The sequence below is a fragment of the Asterias amurensis genome, chromosome 1, assembly GCF_032118995.1.
Source record: "Asterias amurensis chromosome 1, ASM3211899v1".
NCBI lineage: Eukaryota > Metazoa > Echinodermata > Asteroidea > Forcipulatida > Asteriidae > Asterias > Asterias amurensis.
In genome coordinates, this window is record NC_092648.1 from 14,328,794 (window position 1) to 14,350,058 (window position 21,265).

A 21,265-nucleotide genomic window follows, 5' to 3' on the forward strand; every position below is an offset into this window, starting at 1 on the left:
AAAATAACTAAAACCTATTAAAAGCAGTCAGTCCTCTTACCATCAGTATTCTCCTTGTCTATTAAGCTTATCTTGCCGAGTGCATAACGCTCTTTGTACCGGTACTCCGGGGAGCTGCTGGTAACCGACTTGCGTGCATTCTGCTTGCAGCATACGATCATCAGATCAAACAGGAATATATGACGCTCTGTGTTAGCCTGTGGGAAAGAGTGACAAACAATTCAGATTGTATGAGGAGAACAAAACAGCTTGCAGATTTCAACTATATCCGATTCTGGATCGAACAAAATAAAATTTTACTAGAGCAGGATTTGAACCAACGACCTCCAGATTAATTATGCCAGTGCTCTACCAACTGAGCTATCTTGCCCTATGTTGGCGGTCTCCCTATTTTGTCAATATCTTTGTTCGTGGGTGCCAGTCAGAGGCCATACAACCGCAGCCGAGGATCACACTCAAGTTGATGATACAACCTGGGAAGCAGCAGCCAAGGGATTACCTTAAGGGGACAATTACCATGGAAAAAGGTGAGTCTTTAGAACTTTACAAAATGCAGGTAGAGAAACAGATTCCCTAATGGCAGTAGGGTTCCAGCCCCAAGACCTACCTTTTTGTTCTTTCCAGCATGCACCTTGCCCAGGTTGCCCTCCATGATGAACTCATTGCACACCTGACTGATGTCCCGTCCCTCCCATCCTTCAATGTTCTTCTGTATATCGTTCATCCTCTGCATGCTGAACTGCCGCGATGCTACTCGTCTGTGGAACCTCAACGTCTCGCTGAGAACAGAAAATAATAACATCCATTTCAGACAGGCAGGCCAGAGCCGCACTGAACCTAATAGATTAGGAGCAACTCTAGTTGAGAACTTTGTCAAAAATACAATTTTAAAAGAAGATTTGATCTCATAAAAAATAATACACTCTCTGTTAGACTAGTTGTCTAATTTGTCTGGCTGAGGCATATAGAATAAGTGCATATCCAGAGCTAACTTACCCAGCTTTGCGTTTGGATAAGTTTCCTGTGGTACAAATCCTCTCTAGATCGGTCTGTAGTGTCTTTAATGCACCCGAGGCCTGCAATGGAGAGGAACACAAAAACAAGGAAGTCACCTCTTCATCAAAACTTCTTGCAATAACCCAAGGTGAACGCATAAATTAACGCATCCATTACTTGTGACAGCGAAATGTATCAAGTTATCGTTAGTCCAGCAGCTGATTTCACGAAACGCTAGGATTAATCCTATCTCGAGATAGGACGAGTAACCCATCCTTAGGATGGGTTCAATGCGTTCTAACGTTTTCGGATACAGAACTTAACTTATTCCAAGTTCTAAGACTAAAGGAAGAGTTTGGTTAAATCGACAGCTGCCCTCGAAATAACCCACCAAACCCACAACAAATGATGTGGTGCCATATTGGAACTTTGCTTTGGTGCCCTGTGCAAAGTTTCCAATATCAATTTACATTTTCCTCTTGGAGGTGCTCCCCTCACCATAGAAAAACTGCCCCGCCCCTTCAAGAGCAAAGTTCAAGGCCTGTTAATCCTAGTTGTTGTTTCGCCGACTGATTTTGAGATAAGCATCAAGGTCATATCTTCCAAAATCCTTGTGGCACCTTGAAACCACTGGATGAGATACCCACCTTTATCATAATGCCATAGACAGGGTCGAACATCACCGAAGAAGAACAAGCAGTGGTAGTCTGCGAGGGATTTTTACACTAGAATACACAAATCATCAACCTCCTTCGTAAACCACTACATAGCCGAACATCAATGAACAGGCATGAGAAGTCACAAAGAGTACAAAAAGGCGCAAACCAAAGTTGATGCAAGTCCTACATCAAGCACCCATGATCAGTTTGTATAGTCAAAACACATCTGAAACCCAAATGCACACAGCACTTGTTGCTACTTTTGTTCTGCATGCTCAGCATATCATCCTGACCGCTTTTTCTTGTACACGAATGAAAAGACTTCAACTGGTCTGCAAAACACCACTTATTTTGTACAGTACATTCTAAAATATTGGCCTGGTAGATCGGTCTGAAAGATGGGTTTTACTACAAAAAGTACATAACGAAACAAGAAATGTATAACTTGCATCAATAAACAGTTTACTGTGCCAGCAGTGTTGTTTTCCTTGTGTATGTACAACAGCAACCTGTATATTGCATTTTGTACTGTAGGGTACTAGCGATGTGTCAGCAAATACACCTACAGAAAAACAATACTGCTTCCATCTAATGTTACAGGAAACAAACTATTTGTTCAACAATTACAAGGAAAAATTAAACACATTTTTCTCTTTTCACAGGAAGGAATTAGGGCAACACATGTCAACACATCATATAACCTAAAAGCACAAAAACGTTCTAAGCACAGGATAATCTTGCTTAGCAAAAACAGGTTACCCGCCAATATTCCATAAAGTTTACACTGTTGCGACCAGTGCCCCACTGATTTTTTGCTTAGCAAAGAAACTGGTTAAGCATTTTTTTTTTTCTGCTGAAATGGGGGCCCAGGTTAAAGTCCATTTATGGTCATGTTTTCTAGTCACTAAAGTGGAATGGATTTTGCAGGAAGCAGCCAGTATATAAGGCCCTGTGCCCAAATTAGACACTAGGTTGTGACAATAAATGACATTGAGAAATAATGACTTTATATGCAGCCTGTCACCTGTGGATGAGGGACTGAACCACAAAACATGGAACATTTGCTAAGCTGCCCTCTCTAGAAGCAACTCATCTAGAAGACCTCGTCATTTCAAGTGACACTGCTAAGCAATGCGTTTGGTTTTTTATTATTATTATTACTGGTTTATTGTAAAAAACATCTGCTTGTCGCAGTCCAGAGACTGAATTAAAATACAGATTTACATTTTTATATAAAATTTTTTAAAAACAGAGGAGAAAATTTATACACAAGAAAAATTTAAAAATTAAGAGCATAGTCAAAAGAGACGTTATGAGAACTAAAATTAGATAAAAAAAAAAACAAAAAAAAAAAAAAACAAACAAACAAACAAACAAACAAACAAACAAACAAACAAACAAACAAACAAACAAACAAACAAACAAACAAACAAACAAACAAACAAACAAACAAACAAACAAACAAACAAACAAACAAACAAACAAACAAACAAACAAACAAACAAACAAACAAACAAACAAACAAACAAACAAACAAACAAACAAACAAACAAACAAACAAACAAACAAACAAACAAACAAACAAACAAACAAACAAACAAACAAACAAACAAACAAACAAACAAACAAACAAACAAACAAACAAACAAACAAACAAACAAACAAACAAACAAGCAAGCAAGCAAGCAAACAAACAAACAAACAAACAAACAAACAAACAAACAAACAAACAAACAAACTAATATTGACAAACTAATATTTGATATTGGTTTTTGGCAGAACCATATTAAGCAATTGATAAACAATCAAACCAAGGACTCAAAGAGCTTATAAAGAGAGCTGGCCTTACCTGTCTCAAGCTTTCTTTGTCCTCTTCATTAGGGGAAGTTTTCAATAATAACTGCATAATAATAAATTTAAAAAACAAGGAAACATTGTCAACATTGAACAGTAAACCAACAAATCTTTGACGTCACAGCAAAAGGTATATAGGTTTGCAAATTTTGCATGACAAAAAAATAAATTATGTTGTGGGATGGCTTTAACAAAGGTAAAGGGCCGTTCTCTGGAATTTGAAACTTTGTTGAAAAAATTGAGGTTGATGATAATAACTTTTTGTCATTTGTTTTTTTTATAAAGCACTACCTGAAGTTACTTGACCAAAATGTTAATTTTTTTACTTTTATTATTAGCATTTATTTTTATCAAACAAACATTTATTTAGTTTGCTGAGTGCGTTTGACTTGAATTAGATAATTTCAAACCAAACGTGAATTTTTTTTTCTGAAAAAGAAACCCCCTAAAAACTTAATCTCTGGCTTACCTTTAGGACGTCAAAGTAATGTATGCAATGGTAGACAGGTTCTAGTAGTAGTTTAGGCAGGACATAGGCAACTGCATCCCTGAAGTTATCGTGGAACTGTAGGATAAAAAGAATTGAGACATGGAAGCTTCATATGGTGAAAACACAATCTTGAGATAAGCATTGATACAACTTCCTTCTCATTGGCATAGTACCCTATCCCCCACTCCTTTATCCACACATTAACACAAACTGCTGATTTGGGTTTCGCTGATTTTGAAGAAAGGAAAGCTAAGGTGACTGTACTGAGAATAAAACAGGGGCCAATTTAATAACGCTGCTTAACGGTAAACACATTTTTGTGCTCACTATAGCAGAAAAATTTGCTTACGGGTAAGCATATTTCACGGGTAAGCATATTTCACGGGTTAGCAAGACAATTGGGCAACCAATTTATATATTAATACAATTTTAATTTTGTTTATGTGTATGTAGTTGCTGGGCACCTTTGAAAAACAGTGTTTCACTGAGAGGTTTCCCCAGGGTAAAGAAGAAATAAATTAAATAAATTGTTCACCATGGATTTGCATTGTTACATCATTCATTTCCCTACAGTAAGCACCGGAAGGTTGGCATGCCTTTTCTTGTGGTTACAGTTAGCAGCGCACAGTAAGCACAAAATCTGCCGTAAAGCAGCTCTACAAAATTGGGCCCAGTTGGCTAGAAATGTGATAAAATGAAGTGCAGACCACGGGTGAATCAGTACCTGTAAGTATTGCACAACCTCTGGTCTGGCTAGTAGCCTATTAAGAGTACTTCTACAATCCTTGTTCAGGATTTGGTTTGCATATGGGATGTATGGCTCAAACTCCTCACCCTGTAGGGGAGGGGGAAAAAAGAAAGGTACAAATATTTTCATTACATCCTGGTTGATTTATGATACTTAATGGGGTGCTTTTTGGGCGGTTGGAACCAATAACTGTTTTTGTTGAGTTGCCCATTGGTTAACCAGTGGCCAATGAGCGAAACAGTTATTGGTTACAACCGCCAATACGCACCACCGCTTTGAATGAAGTAAAATCATATAAATCATGAATTGTAAGCAAAACCAAGACTGTTTATTAATAGAAATGACCAACTTTGTGTTAGCGTTGACTTCTGATGACCACTGGACAAGGAGGTATACGTTGGAACATTCCCTTAAAGAATTCTCAGCTGGCAGTGTAGCAGATGTAATACAATCATTCAGAGTGCATATGCCTGTTTAATAAATATCTCACTGGATCTAACAGAAATGCAATTTTGTAATAGCAGCCCCCTTGCATATGACCTTACAAGCCCAAACAGCACCCTTACCGAGGTCAATGAAGAGCTGTCATTGGCTGAGAGTTGCGCATGGTGCGTACACATGTGCACACTTCTATCAATTGATCTCGCCGAGGGTGACCAATAGCAGGGGTCTTTTGCGACAAGTCAGAAACAGCCAAGCACTTGAAACTTTGTTTAGTCCTTTCAATTTTTCTATGGTATTGTGGGTTTTGGTTTTTTTTTTTTCCTTTCAATTTGATACAAAAACAAAAAAAATGTGATGTTTACCTCTGCAATTTCTTCAAAGCATTCCCCAATGGCAGTGTAGGAGCTATTATCGTTCATCATCTCCATTGCGTCCTCTAACTGACTCAAGAAAGATACTGAGATGCTGTGGATGTCCAGCATGTTAGCAAAGATGGCCTCCACTTCCTGTGACGGGAACAACAAAACACTTTTAAGGGGTGGCAACCTCAGGCATGAAATAACATCGAGGCCACGGAGGCCATGGTCTCTGTTGCCCCTGGTTTGGGCATCGGTGCCCTTTCAAAAGTTCTCAATAGACTTAAAAGATTTTCCAGTTGAAGTGCCCTCTGAAAATTAAAATGACCTTGCCCTCTCAAAAATGAAATTTCATGCGTGCAAGCTTGAACTAGCTTTTGTTTAATACAACACTATGGTATAGGTAACTAGTAAATGAATTGATCATCTATGAGCCTTGTCACATGAGGCAACCAGCTTGGAGGTAACCAACTGCAGTGCATGCTACAAGACCACTTTGGTAGCAAACTAAAGGAGTAACTTTTCAAACAGTGTCTTATGATCCCCAAGACAATTCTGTGAACAATTCAAATAAGGATGCCTATCTGCGTGTAAATTGCTTCGTGTGACATCACCCTAATACTTAAAAAGTTGATAGTGTTATGGTGAATAATTAATGAATAAACAAGGAAGCTTTTCGCTGTGAAACTTTGAACTTTCAGCAAGCTGTTTAAAAAAAATCACTGCACCTGTTCCGTGAATAGACTGGGCTTATTAGTAAACAGCCGTCTGAAAACCTTGATGATGAGATTCAGATCCCGAATGTACTGTGTCTCCTCCAGTATCATGTCTTTGACCACCTCCTCGTATTTAAGCGTGCCGGTGCGGTCGTCCAACTCCTCCGTGTCCTCGAGGGCCATGGTCCTCGAGACCTCGTCGTTGTCCTGGTGAAACATCTCCATCAAAACCTGCAAGTATAAAATCACAAACCAAGGGTGTGATATTACTGGAGTCGAAATCCTTAACATTTTGCAGTCAGGATGGCATAGTGGTATCTTTCCTCTCCTTCCACTTCTGGGACCCTGTTTCAAATCACACCAGGGGCACTATGTGGATTGGGTTTTCAGTCCCTACTAGATTGCGTGGTTTTCCCTGGAATAATTCTCTCCAGGGTTTTCCTCCCACATCTAAAACTGAATTTTCTCTTCCCGTTTGGCTCTAATTAGAATGTTGAGAATATTTATCCAGATCCAGATCCAGATCCAGAAAATATTGTGAAACAATTTTCTGCTTAGCAGAAATGAGCCGGACACTAGTCACAAATGGTGCACGTTATATGGTATGTAATAGCCAATAGCCCGATTTTGATGAGCATCAATTGTTGTGCTTGGCTACTTTTTGTGCTCTATTAAATTGGGCACTGGGTTGCTCGTTCCTGAACAAATTAACATTTTCCTCAAAGAGGGGCCCTTTACCAGAGGAAAGCTGCTTTACCCCTTAGTTCAAGGCCCACGATAGAAATACTAGCTTACCTTGTCTGCACACATAGCCACTTTGATGTCCTGGCAGCAGATTTCCATGTGGCGAATATTCTTCACATAGTTGCCTGCCAACTGGATAATGGGTGAAATTAACAACAACGGAGAGGTGAAATTAGTCAAATTTGCAAGGAAAGTGAGAATTGCAAAATATTCAGCCTTTTAGGCCTATCAGATGTCCATCTGCAATACAAGTATGTGACATCAAACCATACAAATGGAAACTGGACAACACTGAGCTCAACCTGCTGGTGGAACAACTGCATGGCAAAATGACACCACGTGACCCGCACATATGACAAAATGGCATACTCTTTCTATTGGTCGATCCTAGCAACATGTTTATGGGCAAAACAGAGGCTACTTGGATGTAGGTTGGCCCCTACACTTCAAATGATCATCATTGTTATCAGATGGGTACAGCAGGTTTTACTACGCTCACACAGATCAACAGTGTTTCTATAATGTGTGTCGAGTTAAAGGCTTTAAGTTTCATGGCTTTTTTTGTTTACTAACTAGGGGACTAACTGAAAACTTTGATCAAGTGTCTTTCTAGCACAAGCCAAGAAGCAATGGAGCCTCAGCTAGACCCAAAAGCTGTGGCCCCATTAATGTTTGGCAGTTTGGCCACCTTTGTCTGGGTCACCAGGCCTGATACTTGCCGCCATGCCCCCGTCTTTGCCATGTTGCCCCGTGGAAATTACCAGTAGAAAAGTCAAATTTAACTTATAATTAGAGATGCCCATTCAAAAGATAAAACTGCTTTGACTTTACAGGAACAAACTATTAGGTCTGGATTCCCTGTACCCAAAGAGACAATTTCAAATTCATAAAAGACCAGACTAGTCTGAATCATTCCCACCTCAGCCAAGTATTTAACAGATGTATATGCAGGCCTGATACTTCACAGAGGCAATGAAGGCCATTGCCTCCATGCCCCCTGGGGATTGCCTTTGTGCTCTTGAAATGCTCCAGTAAAACTTTACAATTTCCTCATTGGGTGGCCTTTACCAAGGAGAAAATGCCTTGGTGCTGGTGCCCTTGCCCTTTCAAAAATTACGCATACAGCAGCCGGTTTCACGAAACTTTACGCAGCTGCGTAAGTCCACTTGCGCAATGTTTATGGCGCAACTTGCAATGTTGCGAAGTGGACCTACACATTCATGAAATTCATGAAATCCGCTTCAGGCTAGTCTGTATATTGACAATAGTTTTTTCGTCAACACATTAATGAGGACAAGGAACTAAAGTATTAATTTCTAAACGTCACTTGTGGGCCCCCTCGGCCTGATTGAAAAAAGTGCATGAGTTTTGTATCAGGCACACCCTGATTTTATCACAGATTAACAATATCAAAAACAGGTCTCATCCAACTTACATTACTTCCCTAAATGCTGTTATTAGTGTCTGTACAACTGTGAATTCAACTTAGAGGGACACTAAGTTCAACTGAAGGTTTGTGATGCAATCACTTTTCACTGAATAGGGTCCTCATGAAAGTCAGGAAACATTTACAAGTCTCTACCCTCTTTGGATTCAGACAAAAAAATTACCCTTGAACGGTATCGAACACAGCTGGCATTTTACACCGTTTTTAACCTGTGGTTCATAGAACTGCTGAAGCGGGAAATATTGCTTAACAATTTTCTGCAATAGCAGAAATGAGCAGGATACCAGCCACAAGTTGTACATCTGACCTTGTATTTTGGCTGGTTACCTTAGTCTAGTAAGCATAATTTTGTTGTGCTTAGCTAGTTTTTGTGCTTTAGATGCAGCTCCATGAAATTGGGCACAGGAGTACACTATGGTTTTCCCATGAGAATTGAGTTCACATTCAGTCAAACCTAAAATGGCAGCTCAAAAACAAAATTAATCTACGTACTATGTACATTAAGAGGCCTGGATGTTCATACGATAGTCAGGACAGGAAGGTCTGGTTTCTCAGGACAGAAATTGGCATGTATCGATGTCCAATGAGACCACCAGGGTTAATAATATGGTGGATCTCTTGTCTGATGTACATGAGTACACATATGGCATCTCATTTATCTGCTTAAAGTAATACATACGGCGCACTAAACACACATGTACGCTGTATACAGGCCGCACAACATCTACATATCCTGTGACTTTTCTAAAGTTAATATTTCCTCAGCCTTTCCCTGACCCTTTCCCAGCATCAAATACTTTTAACCTGCTCTAGTATATATTGGCACCTTTAATGATCATTTTAAAAGTAACCGTATAAGAATTTACATGCCTGTATGCTTTATTTTTGAAAGAGCAAGGGCACCAAGGCATTTTCTCCTGCCTATACGCTTCATTTTTTAAAAGGGCACCCACCCTATGAGGAAATTGTAAATTTCGACTGTGTACAGAGCATTATTCAAGGGCACCAAGGCAATGACCAGATGGCATGGAGGCAACACCTTCATTGCCTCCGTGAAGTATCAGTCCTTTATTTATAAGCAACCCTCTGTAGCTAAACTGCAACTGTAAAAAGTAACCATTGTCTGATAGTATAACCAGCACTTCTTCACTCCTGACATTATAAAACAAAAAAAATGGCTGCAGATTTTTCATTCAAGTGAGACAGTCGCAGTTGATGCAAACGAACGGGACAAAATAAGTCTGCTTACATGTACCTCTGTGAGTATTAAAGGAACGTCATTGGGCTCATAATGTGCACGCAATGATTGCACAAGCAGATTCTTCGCTACAAGGAATTACACCCGACGAACCCAACAGGGTTACCAGAAATAGAATCTTTGTGTTTAGGGACTAAGACTTAAGATGGTGCTACTCTGCAAACTGATTATGCAGGCATCTGTGGAGACTTTTGCGATTTGTAGGCTGCAAAGATATACCGGGTAAACTCCACCGTTCTTGCAAACGTCTTCTTTGATCTTGTGACACGTCTAAATGTATGCAGTTTAGGGTAACCATGTAAAAACATGATTTGTTTGTGTGAGATCACGCCAAAATTCTTGGTTTTTTACACACGTGTACTGAGCGCATACAACACCCTACAAGCGCTCAAAGCAATTCGTATGCACAAAGCATTCACTTTAGGAAACCAATCGGCTTTGTTTTTCACAACATCCCTACCAGAGGTTGGTTATGATAGGTATCGATAAGGCTGGGGCACTGGGGTCGATTTCACAAAGAGTTCTGACTTAGGACTAGTCCTAGGAAATATAAAAACGCAAGGCTAGTCCTACGTTAGGACGAGAAACTCGTTACTCGTCCTAACTCGAGATAAGACTAGTCTTAACTCTTTGTTAAATCCACCTGGTCTTACAAACCCAATTGCTTCATTAGATCTAGGAAAGACCATGTTCCCTGTCGCACTGTGTCGTGCACACGCAACAGAAGTAGTGTGTGAGCTTGCAAATGTGCATGTACACAAAAGTTAAGTGGGTCAGAGGTACATCTGACATGCAATCAGCAGGTTCTAAAGGTTGGTATTTGGCATTATTCATGCACCTCAAAATGTGATTTCAGATGTACGAGCCAGCATACATTTTTCATATGCGACAGGTATAAAACATGCCCCCGCTAACTTTTGGCTCAATATACTTTTTAGTCAGTTCCTCTAACTAATACTTTCAACTAAATCGAATGCACTCCAAATCAGATTTCGAGCGCTCCCATAATTCCAATGTATGAAGACAGCTCTAACGAGTGTTTCTTCACTGACAGAGTTAGTGAGGAAAAGTGCCAAACAATAGCACCTTAAAGTTCTCAAGACTTCAGATTAAATACTTTATGCATGCATACCTAGACAAATATGATTTCTCCCCCCAAAATAAATCATGCAGCAACAAAATAAATGAAATGCATCTTTCGTTTCATTTCACCTTTTCTTGTCATTCTAGGATTTTGAACGTGGGTGGAAAATGAGCAGTTTTAGAGTGGGTTTCTGAACCCTACTGTAGGCACACTTGGGGTTTGAAGGAAGTGCACTTAAGTACACACGAACCTCAACTACGGAGATTCAGTGAATCAAAAATGGATTAAGAAATCTAGCGAAGTTGAATCTAAAGTTGAAGACGCATTAAAAGAGGATTGGCAATAAAAGCAGACAACCCCCTGAACTCTTCTTTCAGTGTTTTAAGTCTTGTTGGTATAAATAAGGTGCAAATTTGTAATAACAAAATTCCCTACAGTGTTTGGGTCGTGGGTTTGAATCCCACCCGAGTAATTTGCCTGTGGATTTTCATTTTCCGTAAGACAAATTAGAAAGCGCATGACACATCAGTACTTAACGGTAAAACCAAAGTATTTCCCAGAACAGGAGGAAAGGGAACCCTTTCCTGTGTTATTTACAAAAAGAAATGTATCGAACCAAATATTAATATTCGGACCTGGAATTACATGCAGGCCATGAACTCCATGAGTTCATAAGCCTTTTTGAGGCATGGCGGACACAATGCTACAACACTGTAAAGTTGTGGTAAATTTGTGCGTATTGACCATAGAAATAGAACGTACGTTATTCAGTGAAGTGCGCATTTTAGGCGACGCGGCGTTTACACGTAAACCTAATGACCACCAACATGGCATCAGTCGCGGCGTGTGACGTGCGCGTATCACGTCCGCCATACCTCAAAAAGGCTTATTGTCTTGGCCCTGGTGACCCTACAAAAGTTTCCATTTGACTTTAAGACTTTCCATTGGAAGTGCCCTTTGCAAAATGAAAAATGGCCTTGCCCTTTTAAAGATAAAATTCCAGGCCTGAGTATTAGCATTTTGCCCCCATTTATTAATGAACAGAACTTAAAAGTGCAATTTCTCTCATTTCAATCCTTCAATGCATCTATTTAAACTAAGCAGCTTTAGATTGAAATATCTAGGAGTATCGAGGTGTCTTTATGCACCTAAATTATAAATTTGGACAGTGTCATGACATGTTACAGTTTTGTACAGGAGAAATGTATACATGATTTTGAGGGTTTGTTCTAGCCACACCGTTTATCCAAATCCTGAATTTTACTTAACAAATTAATTACATATATAGGATTTGAGGCATTGCATGGTGAGGTATCAATGTATATTTGGCTTGCTGTAACACCATGTGTGTATCTACTTGCCAAGTAGAGTTGTTCTTAGGGAACTGTCTTGCTTTATTCTACTACACGGCAGTAGAATAAAGCAAGACAGTTCCCTAAGAACAACTCTACTTGGCAAGTAGATACACACATGGTGTTACCACAAACCAATATACAAATTAATTACATGTAGTGAAAAAAATTACATAAGCCTGTCCCCACAAAAAGGACGCGTCCATCTTTTGTCAAACATTAAAAAAAACAGACTCAACATTATTTCACGCCATTCAGCTCCAACACAATAAAAAATCACTCGTTTCTGAATAAAATTGAAGAACGAAACTCCAGATTCTCCAGGGAAAACAAAAAACTGAAGAAGAAAAAGAAACGTACTGACTGCTCACAAAAGTTGGCAGCAGGCCAGGGCCGTGAATCTAGGGAAGGTCTTATTTACATACAAGGGTTCATGCTGAGCCAGAGAGAACCCTGGCGCACAACTACTACTGCAGGGCACACGATTGTTTGACTATCATTAATTATTAATGTTGCGTACAGACACACATGGTATCTGTGTGTGGCGTAGAGAGTGGCACGAATGCACCGTGAATGTTAGCCGCAACACTCATGTTAATGTAACTGACGCCATCGTATGACAGCTCAATAAAAAAACGACCTCAGGAATAGAGCAATTGAAATATCTCTCAGTGTGGTCTTTGGTGAATAAAAATCTTTGTTCAAAAAATCTGCAGAATAATGCATTTGCGGCAACTATGGCAGCTAACGATTTATTCCGGATCTGGGTTGTTTTTAAAGAGATAAATTTGAGGTAGTCCAAACAGAAAAATAGAGCTAAGTGTATTATTATCTCTAATGTTCAAAAACAAAACCCACAAAATGAGAAATGCAATTCACAGATCAATAGAGAGGTAACCAGTATGGTAATGTAATTTGTTGACAAAAACATACACGTCTTTGAAACTTTGAAATGGGAAAAAAAAATGCCCTTAATATATCCAAAAATAATCTTACGTGTATACCAAAAAATAATTAATTTGAATTTGGCTGTTTTGCCATGGAAGACCGCAATGTGTCAGCGAGTACATTTGCACAAACCATTAAAAGATACATTAAAAGACTGCAGATCTTACATGATGGTTGCACTTAAAATAGTAAGGCTTATGTCATAACATGAGCCATCACTTAAAGGTAGTGGACACTATTGATAATTACTCAAAATAATTATTGGCATAAGACCTTACTTGGTAACGAATAATGGGGAGAGGGTGATAGTATAAAACATTGTGAGAAACAGCTCCCTCTGAAGTAATGTAGTTTTCGAGAAAGAAATAATGTTCCACGAATTTGGTTTCGAGACCTCAGATTTAGAATTTGAGGTCTCAAAATCAAGCATCTGAAAGCACACAACTTTGTGTGACAAGGGTGTCTTTTTCTTTCATTATTATCTCGAAACTTTGACGACCAATTGAGCTCAAATTTTCACAGGTTAGACTAGTCTTTGACAATTACCAATAGTGTCCAATGTCTTTAAAAGACTGCAGATCTTACATGATGATTGCACTTAAAATAGTAAGGCTTATGTCATAACATGAGCCATCACTTAACTCGTTTTATTGTTCTCATTAAAAAATGTGCGTGGTACATGTCAGGGTTCTCCCCAGGATTTGTTTTAGCTGTGCTGGGCATTCTGGACCAAAGTGAAAATTTTGCCAAGGTAGCTCAATTGAAACAAGATCTTTGCATAAATGCCTTACTGTGCATTCTGGAGCGTTAAAAATGGTTTAATCCTGATGATTTTTGTGAAATTTGTAAAAACAGGAAAACAAATATTATTGTTTTTTCGGCAGATTTTTTGGGGGTCCAAATTTTGCGCCTATCGGCCCGATACGCTACTTAAGCCAAGTGCATTGGGAGAACCCAGCAAATAATTCAAAAGCTTTTCATTGTCATGCAATGAACATGATGAATGCAGATGCACACTATCTGCAGGAAATAATTTACACTCTGACAAATCGTATCTCTCTGTACTGTATAGTACGTAATATCAAATCTTACACGAGAGCTCTGTATTACTACACCGTGAATACTAGAGTCACTAAATTTCTATAGATTTGTCCCGCTATTTTTATTGATACCACACTTATTCCATTAATCATTCAAGCTACAGAGTATACAATCTGTCCCATGAAGCGATTCCTTTTACCACAAACCAAATAAAATCTAATTTGTAAAATCAGGAAATCAAGAAAAAGGACAAATTATTATCTACATTGACGATACAAAACTACAAGCAGCACAAAGGGGCTGGAGCTTGCAAGGGCAAAAAAAAAAAAAAAAAAAAAACACAGCTAAACAATGATGATTATTGCACATCATAACAAAGGAACTGAAATTGCTAAAAGGTAAACGAGAAAAGGGACAATTTATTTATAAATCAGATCTGCACTGCCGATAAAAAAAAAACTACAAGCAGCACAAAGAGCTGCCGGAGCTTGCAAGAGCAAAATAACAAAACAACATAAACCCCAAAACAAAAAACCACAGCTAAACAATGATGAATTGCACATCATGACAAAGGAACTGAAATTGCTAAAAGGTAAACGAGAGAGCTAGGACAGCAGTTATTACTCTACAGAGATGACATCTCTCTCATGATTCTGTCAGTCAGAGCATGGCCAGAGCATAGAGAAAGGACCACATCAGAGTCCCAGGGTTTTGTAATTGAGCGAACCAGGAAGTATAGTGGTGGTCCAGGGGTTGAATTTATCTTGTGTAGCATAGTATGGGACAGCTGCCAATGCTAATTATTACACCATTAGTGTTAATGCAGAATGTTCTTAGACTTTGATTTTTAAACAAATTGTGTAGATTTTCTTTTTGGGGGAAAACCCCATAGAAACAAGAAATGCATTCAAAAGCAAAGACTTGGTGCTTCTTAAGAATATTTTGCAATGTTTAAATTTAAAGCATTTAAAATTCTACATATTAAAAAATTTCCATACATAAATGATTTCTACTTAATATTTTTTTTTCTTCATTGATGGCAGGTACATGTGTGCATCATTCGCATATTTTCAAAGAGCAACATGCACACATTAAATTTAAAATGTTGACACAGCATACAATTTACAATAATAAAATGTAATGTCTTGTCTTGATGGATACTGCACCCGTTCTCAGGGGTCACACAGGCAGGGTTGGTTGTGCCATGGAGGAAGAAAATGGTTGTGCGTATGCCAGAAACACCAGGGTGAACCCATTCTCTTTACCAACCATGTAAGTGTATGGTCATGCGCACTGGACGCAGAGATTCGGTCTAAGATTTAAAAGTTTATCTCACATCGCAATGGCTTTTTGCAGGATGTACTGCAGGTAAAAAAACAAATTTCAACAAAATTCATCTCAGACAACCAAATTGTAAAAAAAAACCATCCCATTGAGGTAATTGATTTCATAATCTTGGTCGTAATGCGTTGGTACTCCTTGAAATGTTCGTGCAGAAATAAACATTTCTCTCAAAGCAGGCCTAGAATTACACGAAGGCCACATGGCCTCCGTTGCCCCTAGTCTTAGCCTTGGTGCCCCTTCAAAGGTTTTCCAATGACTTTAAGACTTTCCAATGGAAGTGCCCTTTGCAAAATGAAAATGGCCTCGCCCTTTCAAAGATAAAATTCCAAATTCCTGTCATAGAGTTTTCCCATTAGGAAAATTTGCCTCGCTCTTCTGAGAACAAAGCACCGGGCCTAAATAAGCTTTAATTTTGACCCAACTCAACAACAAAATCGGACGTCAGCGGCATCATTGAGTGGGTAAAAAAAAGTTATTATCTCAGAAAGCCTGACATTTAACTTAACTCTTTGTCGTACGGAGATGACCCCAAAGAAATAAAGCTGACATTTGCAATTTACCCGAACCCACGTTAAGAATACAAAGATTCTGGATCCTTAATGCGGAGTTGGACTGTCTTTGCTTTTCTTGTCTCGGACACTAAACTAAGGACGAGGAGCTGCAGGACAGGTGAGTGAGAGAATAATTTGACCTTTAATGGGTGCTTTTCTATTAAAGAGCAAATTGTCCTTTGCTCAAAAATGTTTGTAATTTTCACACATTTCTATTTACAGTGATTTCTAACAATACAAGGAAGCTAACCTGTGAAAGTGCAAACTTTTGTTAATACAAGGTTGTTGTTCATTTCAATTTCCCTTTTTTTCTTTAGGTGGTGGGGAGAGTGGAAGTGGATGGGTGGCTAATTTGTTACAAAATTGCTTGCACACATAAACTTTCCTCATGAAGACAAAATACAATAAAAATGGGCCAAAAAAAGTACATCAGATTTCTGATTACATCATCAGGCAACCTGACCATCCACAAGGAACCAGTTAATCGAAAATGTTATCAGTAACAAATTTCAATCTAAGCCACTTGATACAAAATCACACACAAAAAACAACACCTAGATTTATGATGTCTTGAGCAGGTAAAATAAGGAATTGCCCAGAAAGAGTTTCAGGTCCATTCCAAAAAATAATATTCCCGATAATACCCACTAGCCTACACCCTTCCTTTAAAATGGGATTTTAACCCACAGTCTTGTGGACAGTGGCGATGCATGTGTCTCTTTATTCACCGGCTCCCAGAAAAGCTTTTGACATTTCAGTCTCAGCCTCTTGGGTATGAGAGATGACGTTTAAGGCTCAGCTCAACTGACTCTAAGTCCCACTACGGGTAACGACTTGAAGACAAATATATTCTATTCTTATGACTCCTCACAGCCCTCGCTATCTCAACAACATTTTTTTTCTTTTCTTCGTACCGATCAAAGTTCCTCCTCAATTTGTTAGTGGGAAGAATAATTTTTCACAGAAGAAGTTTTCTGAAAACAATTCAAAAGGGTTAACATGAAAATTCACAATTTGGGTTTGGGACAAAGAAAAGTTGACTGGAGTGGGACTTGAACCATTGACCAATGGATTAAAGGAAAGGTACACGTTTGGTAATTGTCAAAGACCAGTCTTCTCACTTGGTGTATCCCAACATAAGCATAAACAAGCCTGTGAAAATTTGAGCTAAATTGGTCATTGAAGTTGCAAGATAATGATGAGAGATTGACAAATTTGTTTGCTTTCAGATAGGAATAAAAGACTTCTAGCTAGAAGTCTTTTATTGTTTTAGTGAGAAATAACCTCTTTCTCAAAATCTATGCTACTTCAGAGGGAGCCGTTTCTCACAATGTGTTATACTATCAACAGCTCTCCAATGCTCATTACCAAGTCAGATTTTAAGTTAATATTTGTTTTGAGTAATTACCAAACGTGTACCTTCCCTTTAATTCATATGAAAATTCACAGGACTAAGAAGTCTCCCAAAAAATATGAAAAAATCCACTCCGCAGTAGTACATGTAGAATAGTAAGGAGTTCTCTAAAGAACTAACTGTACCTGGCAAGTAGATTATATACATGGTGTTACCGCAAACCAAATATACACATATCAAAACTCCATACATGTAGCATACAGAACATGAAAGAAAATGCTTTCTAGCTTACACAAAGACAAACTTTTAATGATTTGCCAAATACAACCAGTAAATATTACACTGTCTGTATAATTTAGCACAATTGTGTAACAGCAGCTCGTAAATCGGGAAATAATTACAACCAGTATTTTATTTTGATTGCAGCTAGTAAAAGTGTGCAACACATTTGTATGACAAGAAGGCAATCAAACCAAATATGTGGGTGTTTTTTTTACACCAACTGTGAAAGTAACAGAAAATAAAAGTTGCAATACAACAAATACATAATTCCTGTTGATATAATCATGTCTCCTACATAAAAACAATAAATTTAGTTTGGTAAGACCCCCCTTATTTTATGAAACAGGGACAAGCCAGCTCGTCTCGCTGGCTAGTCACTGCAAATAATAAGGGCAAAACCCTGTAAGTAATTTACTAGTAACAAGCAAGTGAATTAATCTCTTCCAGGAAGAGTTGCTGGTTGTGAGAAACTCTCTAATTGAAACCCACACCTTACATCAAAATGTGCAGATCTTCATCTCTGTTAATGTTGGAACACCTGTCCCCTATGATAAGTGTACAGTTAACTCTCGTTAACATGAGGTCTGCCGGACTGGCCCATTTTCCTTGTATTATCCAAACCCACCTTAAAAAATTAGATCGGACGGAACTGCATGGTCAGTTCAATCCAATAAATAGTCCGTTAACAAGAATGTAATTTCACAAACCTTGACAACTGTTAGCTTTTGCTACACAGCAATATTTCTAAATCTTGCTACAAAGTATGAAAAACAAAAACATTCTGTCATCACAGGGCCACTAAAATAACTTGTATTACCGGCTTCGGTTACGACCATGCTCGAATCTAACAGGTTTTTTTAAACTTAACCCACACCTGTGACGTCATGCTATTGTTAAATCGCTCCATTATTTTGCACAAATGGCGCGATGGGTACATCTATTCACCCATTGTGCATAAAAGAGTTAGGGAATAAAGTAAATCAAGTCAATGACGCCATGGACCATATATTATTTTGTTTTTAATGGTTTTTAACACAGGTTAATAGAGCTACACATGTATTGCAAAATGATCGTTAACACTTTCCACAAGTGAACAGCTACATTATTAAATTATTATTTAGCTGAGATGTTAAAAAATAATCATAGAACTACAACAGTAATTTGAGCAGGTCTTAAAGTCAGATAAATCAATTTCATTTTAACCAGTATTTTTGGTTTTTGTTTTTATTAATTCAAAATGCTTAATTTATCATACACAAACATGGTGAGTAAAGTCCCTAAAATTTAAGATTGCAAAGATACTTTTTTCAATATCATCATAAAATACATGTAACAGGAATTCAACTGAAATTGTTGATCATAAAGGTAGCTTAAATTTGTTTATTAAAAACAAATCTGAAACTACAGGCTTGTACGGGGGTAGGTCACTTCTTTTAACTTCACCTTTTGGGTTTTTTGTAGACCGAGAAAGTCGGCTACAACATCATCTGATAGTCTGTTTCTATCACTAACTTGTATAAATTTACTTAAAGTCAAGAAACAAAATCACTTATCTGCTGCCACTTTCGCTCCCGATCTATGATGCCACTATCGAAGGAACGAGCATATTTCCTAAATGTTGGTCTTCGTCCATTGTTCACACACCACCAGTGGTGTTCACTGGAGTGAACAAGCTTACGTAATACGTACAAACAATTGACTTAAAAATTAAACAATATCGCGCCATTCGTGCGAAATAATGGAGCGATTTTAACAATAGCATGACGTCACAGGTGTGGGTTAAGTCGCATAATGCCCTCGGTGAACGCGCCATTCGTGGGTACGAATGGCCCTCGGCTTCGCCCTCGGGCCATTCTTACCCACGAATGGTGCGCACCTCGGGCATTATCCTATACATAAAAACATGCATGGGAAAGTTCCGGTGAAAAACCTTGTATTAACCGAGGTCTTGTATCTTCCGAGCTCATATTAAAGAGAGTCGACAACAGTTTGTCAAAAACATGGGGGAATATTTTGGGTGACTAGTTCAGGGCAAAATAATGGCACTGTCATGCCCTCCCAAAAAATTTCTCACATATGACCCACTTCAAAAATTAAAAAAGCTGGAAGCAGTTGTTCCGGTGTGGCGGTTTCAGTCTTCCGCCGTGTTCAGTTTTCCGGGACTCAGTACGACACTAACTGTTGACTACTTTCGCTTGCTGTGCGTAGGTGTCGCAAGACGTAATGTTACCGTATTTGGTCATTCGGAAAACTGAACACGGCGGAAAGTTGAAACCGCCACACCGGTGCCTTTACATTTGGCATACTGTACTTGGCACAATTCAGTATCCATGTACAGTGGTAAGTTCTAAAGCAGGCAAAGCACTTTTACAAGAAATAACTGATGAATAATTATGACTCTAAATAAAAAGGACAGTTTAGACTATGAGGTAGATGTTGCTAATGATAAGACAGTACACCACTCTCAAGATTATGTTTTTCTTTGAAAGGTTTCCACCTACACGGCGAAAGAAAACATAACCTATCAACAATTTAGTAATCCTTCAGGACAACTGACAGGATTGGTAATTACATAGTATGACCAATCCAGTTGATTGCTTTCAAGCTGAAAGCTCACAAAGTCAATAACTATATATGTAATAATATATGAAGACCTGACAAACCGCAATTACTTATTTAAATTGCCATAAGCAAAACAAGCCTGACGTACACAAAAAAATCCCTCCCAAAACAGAAAATATTTGGTTCATTGTTTTCTCTTAAAATGCACAGTGTACTTTTGGTAATTGTCTTAGACCAGTATCCTCACTTGGTGTATCCAAATTGTTAAAAAGCATAAAATAACAAACCTTTGCAAGTTGGGCTCAATTGGTATAAAATTGTGCGCTTTCAAATGCGTGAAAAGGGGTCACTAAGTAAGTTTGGAAGTTCATTAATTATTGTAGTAATTGTCAAAGGTGTACTCCTCCCTTTAAACCAGCCCTTTTTTACCGTCTCAGGCCTGATACTTCACGGAGGCAATGAAGGTGATTGCCTCCATGCCCCCTGGTTATTGCCTTGGTGCCCTTGGAATGCTCCAGTAGAAATTTACCATTTCCTCATAGGGGTAACCTCTACCTTGGTGCTCTTACCCTTTCAAAAAACGAAGCATACAGGCCTGAAAGGTGTACTCCTCCCTTTAAACCAGCCCCTTTTTACTGTCTCAGGCCTGATACTTCACGGAGGCAATGAAGGTGATTGCCTCCAGGCCCCCTGGTTATTGCCTCGGTGCCCTTGAAATTTACGATTTCCTCATAGGGGTAACCTCTACCTTGGTGCTCTCACCCTTTCAAAAAACGAAGCATACAGGTATGCTGTCTATGTGGTGTGTTTACTGGAAACTAGAGGGTGCATTTGAATCTACTCTTCAAAAAGTCAATGACTATGTAACTTTAAGGGGATTGTGAGCGTTTTGTCTTTTTTAACCTTTTTTTCTCTTTAATACCTCTCCGAGGACGCTCATTAGATTCAATGGTCGGAGCAGAAGAGACAATCTTTTCACTGGGGGAAGGGCATGGTTGGACTGCACAGGAAATTACAAGGCCAGGGGAGATGTAT

At 38.7% G+C, this 21,265-nt stretch overlaps 1 protein-coding gene across 1 annotated transcript in view; it reads right to left on the minus strand.

The window, feature by feature from the left end:
- Positions 1–21,265, minus strand: part of LOC139946631 (son of sevenless homolog 2-like) — a 46,310-nt gene that overhangs the window by 19,396 nt on the left and 5,649 nt on the right. The window contains exons 5-13 of the mRNA XM_071944343.1: positions 7,059–7,139; positions 6,276–6,494; positions 5,554–5,697; positions 4,724–4,834; positions 3,979–4,074; positions 3,505–3,555; positions 997–1,076; positions 608–779; positions 41–197 (exon numbers count right to left, since the gene is read on the minus strand). Of these exons, the coding sequence (XP_071800444.1) occupies positions 41–197; positions 608–779; positions 997–1,076; positions 3,505–3,555; positions 3,979–4,074; positions 4,724–4,834; positions 5,554–5,697; positions 6,276–6,494; positions 7,059–7,139 (1,111 nt within the window). The remainder of the gene's footprint in view (positions 1–40; positions 198–607; positions 780–996; positions 1,077–3,504; positions 3,556–3,978; positions 4,075–4,723; positions 4,835–5,553; positions 5,698–6,275; positions 6,495–7,058; positions 7,140–21,265) is intronic.